This window comes from Myotis myotis, unplaced genomic scaffold, assembly GCF_014108235.1.
Source record: "Myotis myotis isolate mMyoMyo1 unplaced genomic scaffold, mMyoMyo1.p scaffold_m19_p_1, whole genome shotgun sequence".
In the NCBI taxonomy this organism is placed as follows: Eukaryota; Metazoa; Chordata; class Mammalia; order Chiroptera; family Vespertilionidae; genus Myotis; species Myotis myotis.
Window position 1 is genome coordinate 58,121,927 of NW_023416313.1, and position 13,347 is coordinate 58,135,273.

Sequence of the window (13,347 nt, forward strand, 5' to 3'; positions counted from 1 at the left end):
TGAATCTTTGGCGTTCAAATTGGGCTATGCTTTTTACCTAACATAGACTCTGCTTTGTTTGTTTTGGGCAGTTTGACATCTCTGATTTAGTGCGCTGCATGAGACTACAAAGACATGGGATGGTTCAGACAGAGGTGAGTCTTGATGTCTTCTAATAAGGATTTGCATGAAGATTCTGATATTTCAAAAGTTCTAGATAAATCATTTTTCTTTTGAGGGTTCCCACATTATTGTATAAATTCAAAGATTTATGGTAATGAGGGACTTAAAAAAATAAATAAATGAAGCATGAGGACTAATTCAGGGAAATAAAGAAAAAGAAGCCCAATCAGCATAGGTCTGTGGTTGAGCGTTGACCTATGAACCAGGAGGTGATGGTTCAATTCCAGTCAGGGCCCATGCCTAGGTTGTGGGTTTGATCCCCAGTGAGGAGCGTGCAGGAGGCAGCTGATCAATGATTCTCTCTCATTATTGATGTTTCTATCTCCCTCTCCCTTCCTCTCTGAAATCAATAAAAATATTTTTTTAAAAAAAGAAGATAGCCCTAACCGGTTTGGCTCAGTGGATAGAGCGTCGGCCTGCGGACTGAAGGGTCCCAGGTTCGATTCCAGTCAAGGCCATTTACCTTGGTTGCGGGCACATCCCCAGTAGGGGGTGTGCAGGAGGCAGCTGATCGATGTTTCTCTCTCATTGATGTTTCTAACTCTCTATCCCTCTCCCTTCCTCTCTGTAAAAAAATCAATAAAATATATTTTTTTTTAAAAAGAAGATATTTCTAGGCTATCTTTTTTCAAATATTGCCTTTTAATTTTAAAAATGAAGAAATGCAATATCTGCCCTGAATAGATTACAGAGCATGGGTGACATGTTAGGGGCAGACATGCGGCGGGGGAGGAGGGGAGGGTAGGCAGGGGGCGTACAAAATAGCTCATAGTGCCATTCCTTCCCCATATCCAACCAAAAAGATAGAAGGCAACATTCTTGCTGCAGAAATTCCCCCAGAGGGAATTGATTCAGCCGCATCCACTAAAAGGCAGGAAGACGGGCTGGGTTGCTTACCTTGGATGAGGCACTCTTCAGGACAGTGAGTGGGCGGGTCTATCTGTCCTCTCTTTAGAGCATTTTCATTTCACTCACCTAAAATCAGACCAGTTTCTCACCCACTGACCTTCAGAGGGACGGCATTGCTTAGAGCAGTGGTTCTCAACCTTCCTAATGCTGCGACCCTTTAATACAGCTCCTCATGTTGTGGTGACCCCCAACCATAAAATTATTTTCATTGCTACTTCATAACTGGAATTTTGCTACTGTTATGAATCGTAATGTAAATATCTGATACGCAGGATGTATTTTCATTGTTACAAATTGAACATAATTAAAGCATAGTGATTAATCACAAAAACAATATGTAATTATATATGTGTTTTCCGATGGTCTTAGGCGACCCCTGTGAAAGGGTCGTTCAACCCCCAAAGGGGTCGCAACCCACAGGTTGAGAATCGCTGGCATAGAGTGTCTGCTCTGAGTACCTCCACTCTCCTTTTTGTTTGTGTTGGGGGGAGGGATGTGGAAGCTATTTTCATGTATCTGTGAATTCACATCTCTCTACCTCTTTAAGTATACAGAAGTTTACTATCTTTAAAATTAGAATTTGCCTACTTTTCTTTTATATACCTTTTAATTCAAATTAAAGGTAAATATTAAGCTCCTTCACAGTCACAGTTTTTAGGTGTTGACCTGTATAAGCAGGTCTTTAGACCCAGGAAGTTCACTGGTTTGGCAGATGTCGATTTGTGCCTCCTGTGTACCCACACTCCTCTAGGTGCCTGGAGCACATCAGTGAATAAAACGAAGACCCTGCTGGAATAACAGAGACCTTCTAGCAGCAGTTCTCAACCTGTGGGTCGCAACCCCTGAAAATATATCCTGCATATCAGATATTTACATTATGATTCATAACAGTAGCAAAATTACAGTTATGAAGTAGCAATGAAAACAATTTTATGGTTGGGGGTCACCACAACATGAGGAACTGTATTAAAGGGTCGCGGCATTAGGAAGGTTGAGAACCACTGTTAGTGGGAGGGTGGTGAGGAAGGCAGATGTAGACACATTAAATAAGTAAATTTTGAAGTGATAGGTGCTTTAGAGGGAAACAGGTAGAGTGGGGTAGAGAGTGGTGGCGTGTTGAGGTGCTATTTTATTTTTTTTTTAATTAAATATTTATTGTTCAGATTATTACATTTGTTCCTCTTTGTTTTCCCCCCATAACTCCCCTCCTCCCAGCTCCCGCCCCACCCTCCGCCCTCACTCCCCATCCACTGTCCTCATCCATAGGTGCACGATTTTTGTCCAGTCTCTTCCCGCATCTCCCACACCCCTTTCCTCCCCCAAGAATGGCCAGTCCATTCCCTTTCTATGTCCCTGATTCTATTATAATCACCAGTTCATTCTGTTCATCAGATTATTTATTCACTTGATTCTTAGATTCACTTGTTGATAGATGCATATTTGTTGTTCATAATTTGTATCTTTACCTTTTTTTTTCTTCTTCCTCTTCTCAAAGGATACCTTTCAGCATTTCATATAATACTGGTTTGGTGGTGATGAACTCCTTTAGCTTTTCCTTATCTGTGAAGCTCTTTATCTGACCTTCTGTTCTGAATGATAGCTTTGCTGGATAAAGTAATCTTGGTTGTAGGTTCTTGGTATTCATCACTTTGAATATTTCTTGCCATTCCCTTCTGGCCTGCAAAGTTTCTGTTGAGAAATCAGCTGACAGTCATATGGGTATTCCCTTGTAGGTAACTGGGTTTCTTTCTCTTGCTGCTTTTAAGATTCTCTCTTTGTCTTTTGCTCTTGGCATTTTAATTATGATGTGTCTTGGTGTGGTCCTCTTTGGATTCCTTTTGTTTGGGGTTCTCTGCGCTTCCTGGACCTGTAGGTCTATTTCTTTCACCAGGTGGGGGAAGTTTTCTGTCATTATTTCTTTAAATAGGTTTTCAATATCTTGCTCTCTCTCATCCTCTGGCACCCCTATAATTCTGATGTTGGTGCGCTTGAAGCTGTCCCAGAGGCTCCTTACACTATCTTCATATTTTCGGATTCTTTTTTCATTTTGCTTTTCCAGTTGGGTGTTTTTTGCTTCTTCGCATTTCGAATCTTTGACTTGATTCTTGCGCTCCTCTGGTCTGCTGTTGGGTGTCTGTATAATATTCTTTATTTCAGTCAGTGTATGCTTAATTTCTAGTTGGTTCTTTATCACAACATCGAGGGTCTCATTAGATTTCTTGAGGATCTCACTACATTTATCGGCGGTCTCACCAGTCTTTTCGAGGGCCTTACTAAATTTATCGGCAGCTTCTAGACAGTTCTTAAGAGACCTTAAAAGTGTGGTTCTGAACTCAATATCCTCCATTGACAGTTTTGTCCTGTTTCTTTGTCTCCGCATTTTTTATGCTTTCTTGGTGCACCCCCTAGTGGTCTTTGTCCACAGTCTTGTTGCCTTTAAGCCTTGATTGATGTCGGCAATACCGGGGTGATTTGACCTCCAGGCTAACTGGTTATGAGAGTCTGCTGTGTCTGTAGTGGGAGGGCTTCTGTGCTGGATCTCTAGGGCAGTGCTAATCTAGCCTTTGCCTGAGGCTATCCGGCAAATGGCGCTGCGCAGGGCTTGGGCGGGGCGGGTCCCCGGGGATCTACAGGGCGGGCGGAACAAGCAGTTATGGCGACTCTCAGTTCCTTCCCCAGGGGCTCTGCCTCTCAGAGCCCCAGCAATGGCTGCAAACCTCGGAGAGAAAGCTGCCTTCGAGTTCCGACCGAAGCCAGACAGTCCCGTTTCTCCCGTTTGAGTCTCGGTCCCCAGAGACTCGCCCGGATCTGGAGCTCAGAGTCTGAAACTCCCTCCCGATTGAAAACAACAACCGCGCCCTCCGCAGCCAGCCCGCTCCTCGCGCGCGCACTTCCGCACCGGAGTATTTCACTTCAGCACTGTGCCTCCTCTGAGTCTGGGTATGATATTCTCTTTCCTCCTAGTTGTAGAATTTCCACTCAGCCAGCCTTCCCGTGGTTCTGGGTGATGTCCGTTCTGTCCTTTAGTTATATCTCTGAAGTGGTTGTTTGAGGCAGCGATCTCCGGCGTTAACCTATGCCGCCATCTTGGTTTCTCCGAGGTGCTATTTTAAATGGGTGGCACCACCGAGGATAACACTCGAGCAAAGATTTGGAGAAGGTGAAGGAGTAGGGGTCATGTTTCCGGCAGACAACCAGCTGCACGGAAGTCCAAGGTGGGAGTGGGTCTTGTGTGTTTAAGGACGGTCTCGGCCAGTGGCTGAGGTGGAGGGAGGAGGGGCGGGCGAGAGGGGAGATGACAGAGCCAGGGGTTAGGCCAGTGATGGCCAACCTATGACACGCGTTTCAGAGGTGACACGCAAACTCATTTTTTTGGTTGATTTTTCTTTGTTAAATGGCATTTAAATATATAAAATAAATATAAAAAATATAAGTCTTTGTTTTACTATGGTTGCAAATATAAACGAATTTCTATATGTGACACGGCACCAGAGTTAAGTTAGGGTTTTTCAAAATGCTGACACGCCGAGCTCAAAAGGTTCGCCATCACTGGCTTAGGCTTTGCTGTGAGTGAAATGGAGCCATAGCAGTGTTGTCAGTACGGAGTGACACGATCTGACTCACATTTTAAAGGATCACTCTGGCTGCTGTGTTAAAACAAGACCCAATTTGGGGAGGAGGATGCAAGGTTTGAAACAGGAAGGTCAGGTAGGTGGCAAGCAGTGATGGCGCTGACAGAATAGTGGGTGTGGATATAAGGAGAAGAGAAGTGGGTTTGCTACTCTGGCCAGTGTGGATCAGTTTTTTGGGCATCATCTCATGCACCAAAAGGTTGCCAGTTCAATTCCCAGTCAGGGCACATACCCGAGTTGAAGGTTTGATCCCTGGTAGGGGGTATGCAAAAGGCACTCAATCGATGATTCATATTCTCTCTCTCTCTCTCTCTCTCTCTCTCTCTCTCTCTCTCTCTCTCTCCCCCCCCCCTTCCTCTCTCTCTAAAAAATCAATAAAAAAATGTTTTTTTTAAAAAAAGAGAAGTGGGTTTGCTAATGGATTGTTTGGTGTGTGAGAGAAGATTAAGATGAATGTGTGGAAAATGTAGGCAAGTTAAAAGACAGATGAGCAAAAAGTAAATAAAAGGTTTACCTTTATTCCTACTCTTCAGAGTTGTTAATGTTTTATATTCTTCAGTCACAGGTGTGCATACTCACACACACAACTGTTTTCACTGTGACTCCGCTATGTTTATTGTTTTACTAGGGGCCCGGTGCACGAAATTCGTGCAGTGGGGCGGGGGGGAGGGTGTCCCTCGGCCCAACCTGCCCCCTTTCACATACTGGGAACCCTCAGGGGATGTCCTACTGACGGCTTAGGCCTGCTCTCTGCTCCCCTTGGGGAGCGGGCCTAAGCCACAGTCTGGCCTCCCTTTGTGGGAGGCGACCGGGCTGGTCAGGGGAAGGCACCAGCCCCATCACCCCGCTGCTGCAGCCACTGCCAGTCACCGCAGCCACCAAGGTGTTTTCATCAACACGGACTCCAGTCCCTTCACCATGAAAAAATGACAACTTTCTTTAGGCATTTTCAAGATGTGTCTTTCATAGGATATGACATTTCTTTATTAATTTTTTTTATCCTCACCTGAGGATATGTTTCCATTGATTTTTAGAGAATGTGAAAGAGAAAGGGAAAGACAGAGAGAAACATCAAAGTGAGAGGAACACTTTGATTGGCTGCCTCCTGCATGAGCGCTGACCTGGGCCCCAGTCAGGGAAGAGCCTGCAACCTAGGTACATGCCCTTGGTCATAATTGAACCCAGACCCTGTGGTAGGCAGGCCGAGGCATTATCTACTGAACCAAACCAGCTAGGGCAGGATATGATATTTCTTAGCCCCTCCAGCAGCAGACCTTCGTTTGTTTTTCTCTAGGAGTGTGGTAAGAAACCCTAGATCACCTTACTGGATTCTTATTACCCAAGTTACTAAGAATATTACCAGTGACATACAGGGAGCTTAGCCAATGATCGGTCAGAAAAAGTGTTTCCTCTGTAGTTCACACCGATCCCTGGCTCAACCCCTGCCCGGGCCTCAGGCTTCTGGCCGGGGCATTAGGCCTGGGCAGGGGACCCCCATCCCCGGGCGATCGCCAGCTATACCCCTGCCCAGCCCTCAGGCCTCTGGCCAGAGCATTAGGCCTAGACAGGGGACCCCCAGCCTGCTCCAATGGCCTGCTCCGCCCCTGCCAGGCCTCAGGCTTCTGGCCGGGGCAATCGCCGGCTCCACCTCCATAGGTGGCTTCTGGTGCTGCCCGCCCCGCCTCCCCAGTCCCCGATCTGTGGCCTGGATCCCACGGGCGGCGTCTGGCACTACCCGCCCCCCCTGCAGTATGCAAATTTAACAGCCATCTTTGTTGGGTTAATTTGCATACTCTTCTGATTGGCTGGTTGGCGTAGCAAAAGTACAGTCAATTAGCATCTTTGTCTTTTATTAGTGTAGATTCTTTCCATTTAGTATATTGTGAATTGTTCAGCTTACTTTCAGACACATTAATTCCTTATCAAATAAGAAAACTCAAACCCCTGCACCATCACCTTAATAGAGAATAATTTCACCAAAAATGTTAATATTCAGAAAACATTGATTTCCATATTCTTCTGTTCCAAATATTTAAAGCAGCAGTTCTCAACCTGTGGGTCGCGACTCCATTGGGGGTCGAACAACACTTTCACAGGGGTCGCCTAAGACCATCGGAAAACACATATATATTACATATTGTTTTTGTGATTAATCACTATGCTTTAATTATGTTCAATTTGTAACAATGAAATTGGGGGTCACCACAACATGAGGAACTCTGGGTTGCGGCCTTAGGAAGGTTGAGAACCACTGATTTAAAGAAAAGTATTTTGTGTAGCTTCCTTGGTATTAGTTTCTTGACATTTCAAAACATCAAGATGAATTCAGTAAATCTAGAAGAAATTTTGTAGGAAGTTTTTCTTTTTTTCTTTTTTTTTTTTTATTATAAAAGCAAATCATAAGAAATGGAAGTGGTCCGCCCACCAGAGACAGCTTCCGTTAGCACTCAGGGACACTTCTATCCCTGCCCCCACCACAAGGCCCTTCCCTTCGCATTTCATCAACCTGGCTTCTGTTTCTCATCATTTTTATGACACTGCACAATTCTACATCCTTCTTCTCGCATTAAATATTTTCTGTATTTTCAAAACTACTACAACAGTGGTGAAGCTATATTTATAAAACATTCACAGTATGCATCTAAAGTCTCTCTCTTTCCCCACCCCCATAGGATCAATATATTTTCTGCTACCAAGTCATCCTTTATGTCCTGACACGTCTTCAAGCTGAAGAAGAACAAAAAGAGCAGCCGCAGCCTCTGAAGTGACCCGAAAAGAGCAGCCTTCTGGGTGCCTTTCCGGTTCTCGCCTTAACTCCCAGCAGACGCTCCTGTTATCCATTAACAACGGAGACCGCAGGGCAGCAAGTCCACACCATATCATGTTGCTCGTTCTCCTCCACCTTAGAAAGGCTTTCTTCATAACAGTAAATAATGTTGAAATGCTGTATTTTTTACAGCTGCTTTAACCCATGATGATTATTTTTTAAAATTTTAACACTAACTGGATAATGCAGCTCATAGGGACCATTGAGGCAGCATTTGATTATGGTGGACCTTTTTACAAGGATACATTGAGTCTTATTGTTAATGTACCAATCTTGTTTATAGAAAAGTTCTTTCCCAGTATTTTAATAAAGTAGTGATTTTATAGGGGATACTTAAAACCAGTATTTAAGCTTTAAATGGCAGTAGTGTTGACATAGAAAAAGTAGCAAATGTTTACTGTATCAATGTCTAATGTTTACTATATAGAATTTACTGTAATATATTTATATACTTTTTCATGAAAAATGGAGTGAGCAGATATGTTTGTAACTGCATCTCCTCTTTGTTATGCATCATCTCACTTTGTAAATAAAAATACACCTTAAAACATGAACAAGCCAAAAGTGTGTGCAAATTAAACATCTTCAGTGTGTGTGGAGGGGGGGGACCATTTTCTTTTTAGTGTGTTATTAACAATACCCAGGCCCCTGAGAAGGCAAGGCCTTCTGGACCCCAGATTTCCATCTCCCCGATTTGGGCCAGGTGGTGCCAGCCACAGGGACCCAGAGTGCTGTCAGGAACCCGGTGGATCTTCACCAAGGCCTGACGTGAGGGGCAGGTACTGACTGGCAGGAGCTGAGGAATTCAGGCTCCCTTCCTGTTGCCTCCCTGTGGGTGATGCCGGCTGATGGAGCCTAAATCAGAATATTTTCAAGTTCTAGTTGTGGGAAAGCTCAGAATATCTCAGATGACAAGGAGTCATGAAAGATGACACTGCCATATACCTGGGAGATATATAAATTTTTTGCCTGGAGGGGAAGAGATTCTCATTATGGAACAGGCCTTGCTACCTCCTAATTCTGATGGGCTCCTTTCCTCAGAGGGAGTGGCGCTGCCTCCAGGGCCCAGGAAGCTGTTTGGTTCCTCCTCAGAGGACGGACCAGTCCTGAGCTAGTTAACTCCAATTTCTGCTCACATCCCAGCGCGTCAGTTTGCTGGGGCCTGTGCCTTTGTATCCGAGGCTCCATGAGGGCAGATGATGATGTCAGTCAAGGCACAAAGCCCCCAGTGCTGTCTGCTCACCGGGGAGCAGGTTTGAACCCTACCTCAGAAGAGGCTTCAAATCTGCCAGAAGGAGCATCACCACCACCACACCCATCTCATTAGGACAGTTTTTAAAACATGGGTTATAGCTGAAGGTTTCATTTTCAAGGTTTCTATGGCTTTAAAAGATACTTGGAGCCCTGGCCGGTGTGGCTCTGATGGCTGGGTGTGTCATCCCTTCGCCGGTTCGATTCCCAGTCGGCACATGCCTGGGCTTGGGGCTCGCTCTGGTAGGGGGTGTGCAGGAAGCAGCCAATCCAAGTTTCTCGCATCGATGTGTCTCTAAACCAGCGGTTCTCAACCTGTGGGTCGCAACCCCTTTGGGGGTCAAACGACCCTTTCACAGGGGTCGCCTAAGACCATCGGAAAACACAGATATAATTACATATTGTTTTTGTGATTAATCACTATGCTTTAATTATGTTCCATTTGTAACAATGAAAATACATCCTGCATATCAGATATTTACATTACAATTCATAACAGCAGCAAAATTACAGTTATGAAGTAGCAATGAAAATAATTTTATGGTTGGGGGTCACCACAACATGAGGAACTGTATTAAAGGGTCGCGGCATTAGGAAGGTTGAGAACCTCTGCTCTAAACTCTCGCTCTCCCTCTGTCTAAAAATCGATTTTTAAAATCTTAAAAAAACATATTTGGAAACCCGTTTTGAGTGAGTTGGAGTCCTGAGGCCTTGTTTTCCTGTCACAGCACAGGCAGGGCGGCCAGCAGAGCAGGAGCCAGTACAGCTGGAGGTGATTAGCCACCATCTGCAGGCGGCAGAGATGGGAGAGGGGAAAGCTGGAGCAAGATCCTCTCCCGGAGGCAATGCAGCTAGGAAATGGAAACTGGGAGGCAAATGCAGGCCTCGGATTACAGCCCCTGGAAGCTCCCTCGGAGTAAACATGTCCCCACCCTCTAGGCCCTGGCTCCCCCGTCAGGGAATGGGACTGGCCGTTGGCTGGGGCCACGCTGGTTCCAAAGCAAGGCAAGGCCCCAGAGCCCGGTGGCACGCGGAGGCATTCACATGTCAGACAGTGAATAAATACAACGGGCCTCCTCACCCCCACTACATAACTGAGTGTTGTAACATACACACCCCAACGAAGGGCTCCATCATTTCTAGTCTAACAGTCTGGGCTAGAGAAGAGCTCAGCCGGGCGGCTCTCCTCCCTCCAATTTCCAGGAACCCAGAAGGACGGATGTTCTGTAATCCATTTGGAGCTTCCGAGGTCATCCTGGGGATCCTCTCCATCCCCCGGCTGGAAAGGGGAAAGCGCGTAAAAGCCCCGGGGGAGGATTGTGTGAGTTGGGCAGGCCTGGAAGCCCAACCTATGCCTGCCACTCACTCATCAGCAAGAACTGGTCAAACTGTGCCCCTCCCACATGCAAGCTGGGGGCCACCAGGTGTTTCCCTGTGACAGGCACTCTGGGCTGCAGAAGAGGAAACAAATGTGATGGAATAATTTGTAAAACTTAACTAAGTGCTATTTTCTAAAAGAATAATTAGTACCTTAGTACAGTCCTGAGCCCTGCAGGATTAGAAACATTCTGTCTCCAAAACTTTGGTCGGTGTCATTAGTAGGAATATTTACGAATTAAGACTTTTGGAGAGAAACAGCTATTGAGAAAATAATCAGGTGTTTACATCTGTGGTTCCCAATACCCTGCTAGATCCCTTAGGCTTTTTTTTGTTTTTAATCCTCACCCGAAGATATGTTTTTCATCGATTTGAGAGAGAGGAAGGAAGAGAGAGAGAGAAAACATCGATATGAGAGAGAAATATTGATCGGTTGCCTCCCGCATTCACCCCAACCAGTGATGGAACCTGCAACGTAGGCATGTGCCCTGACCAGGCATTGAGCCCACCACCTTTTGGTGTATAGGACAATGCTCCAACCAACTAAGCCCCCTGGCCAGGACAGAGCGCTTGGTTTTAAAATGACTACTTATCTAAGTGCAATGTGATGAATACAAAAAATTCAAAAGAACAGCTCATCAGAGCTATCCTCTGATCATAGATACCTTGACTACAAGAGAATGTGTTCCCATTTTACATAATTCAGAAATATCCAAGATACCTTGTGATGGTGAAGGAAAATATAAGTAACATTATGCATTGACCTGCATAATATTTTTAAGCTAATTTAAATGTTACTATGTCCATTGGAAATTGCATTTGATTGCATGTAACCAAAAACCAACCAAATGAGCTTACACAAATTAGAGATTTATTTCCTTTAGAAAAAACAAAAAACAGGTTTAGAAGTAGGCAGTTTCTGGAATTTCAACAGATACATAATTATCCTGGGCTTTCCCCCACGGCCTGGAAATGGCTGCTGCAGCTCCAGCTGTTACACCCACATTCCAGAAAGGAAATGAGAAGAAAAGGCAGGAGAAAGGGTTAGTACGTGCCTACTTAGGGCAAGAAAACAAACTTTTCCAGAAACCACAAATAGACTTCCACTTATTAGCAAGAACTATATCACACGGCCATCTCTAGCTTCAAAACAGTTTTTAGCCAGGCATATTGCTGTCCTGAACAAAATCATCTTGGTTTTGCTCATAAAGACAAAGGAAACAATAGATACTGGAGAGCAGCAAGCAGTGTGCGTCTTTCCAGTTCTGCCAGCTGACGTCATTTCTGTAGTAGCGCACACTGGGTCAAGCTTTAAAATCTCCCTGACCCCAGAACTACCTGAATGTGTAACTTGGAGAAGAGATTCACAGATGGGAAGTATTTGAAAGTAGTCTTCAGCTTTGTAAGTTTAGAAACATAATTTTATCCATTTGTCCAAAATTAGATATATCTTAAAGATCAAGCTAAGCAAACTCAGTGCGCTCCCTGATAAGCCAACCATGTTGCCAACTTTTTAGCAGAGGTCTCTCCAGCAGCATCAATAAGCCTGGACAAAAATGGAACTCCCATTTAACCCAGTGATTACACTCCTAGGACTATATCCCAAGAAACCAGAAACACAATCAGAAAGGATATATGCACCCCTATGTCCATAGCAGCACAATTCACCATAGCTAAGATCTGGAAACAGCCTAAGTGCCCATCAGCAGATGAGTGGATTAGAAAACTGTGGTACATCTACACAATGGAATACTATGCTGCTGTAAAAAAGAAGGAATTCTTACCATTTGCAACAGCACTGATGGAACTGGAGAGCATTATGCTAAGTGAAATAAGCCAGTCAGAGAAAGAAAAATACCACATGATCTCTCTCATTTATGGATAATTAAGACCATTATAAACTGATGAACAAAAATAGATACAGAGGCAGAGCAGCATCGAACAGACTGTCAAACTACGGCAGGAAGGCCGGGGCGGGCCGGGGAGGGGCTAAGAGATCAACCGAAGGACTTGTGTGCATGCATATAAGCATAACCAATGGACACAAGACACTGGGGCGTGTGGGGGGCTAGGGGAAGGTCAAGGGGAGAATAAAAAAAGGAGACATATGTGATACTCTTTGTAATACTTTAAGCAATAAAACAATTAAAAAAAAATAAATAAGCCTGGACAGGCAGGCCAGGCTCCTCCAGGAGGGAAAGTGCATACACACAAAGACTCGTCAGAGGTGGTTCGAGGCGAAGGTGTGACGCATCCCACTGGTGAGGTGGATCACCCTTTCTACACTAGGACTCTGACTGCACAGGGACAGGTAGGGGGCAGGACACTTACCGCTCACTCCCCAGGTATCACACAGCTGTTTTCACACTACCTACATTTCAGAGTGGTTTTGTTTTGTTTTGTTTTCCAGAGTCGAAACTGAAGCCCAGAGGGGCTGTCACTTACCAAATAGCAGAGCTAGGATTCAATTCCACGTCTGCCTTCAACCCACAACTCCAGAAGCAGTCTGGCCTTTTAAATGGATTCAGCAGGTAGCCCTGGCCACACCCGTGCTCCTCCCACTGCAGCGTGCAGCCCTAACCACCCACCTGGCTCCCTTCCAGACAGAGAGCTGGGCTCAGTCTGCTTAACCTTACTTCCCTGGCCCCACTTCTTCTGAGCTTCTTATAGGCCCTGGCTTTTATGAACTCGTAGTTATTTAGATTAGTTAGAATACAGTTTATTCAGGTAGCTTTTTCATAGTTACATCCTAAAGCCTCCAGACTACTTATCTCCAGCTCTTCTCAGTAACACATGCACAAACCTTTCCTGGAGATGAAAGGCTTCTGACGTGACTACTCTCAAACCCTCGTATTGGCGTTGTTTCTGTCTTAAGGAATGGCTTTTGGTAGACCTGTCCCCGGAGTGTCCTGACTATGGTAAATGCTGACCATGCTGACCAGCTAGTTAATCCTTGCAGAACAGTGTGTTGGACTTTACGGTTTAGTATTAAGTTCCTCTGCAGAGAAACAATTTAGAAATTCATTTTTCAGTGCAGTCTTTAAAACTCATGGTCATGCTCATTTCAGAACTGGCATCTCTGTTAACGGTCAACTCTACTGTGTTCAGTGCGATGATCTCTTCCCCACTGACTGTAACCCAGGGGCGGGGAACATCTGGCCCGCGGGCCGATAAGGCCCACAAAATCAC

The 13,347-nt window shown here is 45.0% G+C and overlaps 1 protein-coding gene and 1 long non-coding RNA gene across 28 annotated transcripts in view; one reads left to right on the forward strand and one right to left on the reverse strand.

The window, feature by feature from the left end:
* The window catches only part of PTPN13 (protein tyrosine phosphatase non-receptor type 13), a 212,291-nt gene extending 204,207 nt beyond the window's left edge, over positions 1-8,084 (forward strand). For 26 of the 27 annotated variants that reach the window (XM_036338751.1, XM_036338776.1, XM_036338767.1 and 23 more), the window contains 2 exons: positions 72-134; positions 7,376-8,084. In XM_036338751.1, the coding sequence (XP_036194644.1) occupies positions 72-134; positions 7,376-7,471 (159 nt within the window). In that variant the 3' untranslated portion in view covers positions 7,472-8,084. The remainder of the gene's footprint in view (positions 1-71; positions 135-7,375) is intronic. The other variant, XM_036338782.1, reaches the window with a different exon arrangement.
* A 76-nt stretch (positions 8,085-8,160) lies between these two features.
* Positions 8,161-11,834, reverse strand: LOC118671160. Its single transcript, XR_004972643.1, has 2 exons — positions 9,898-11,834; positions 8,161-9,147 (listed from the first exon to the last, which is right to left on the reverse strand). It is a non-coding gene; the product is annotated as an uncharacterized LOC118671160 (long non-coding RNA).
* Positions 11,835-13,347: the final 1,513 nt, after the last annotated feature.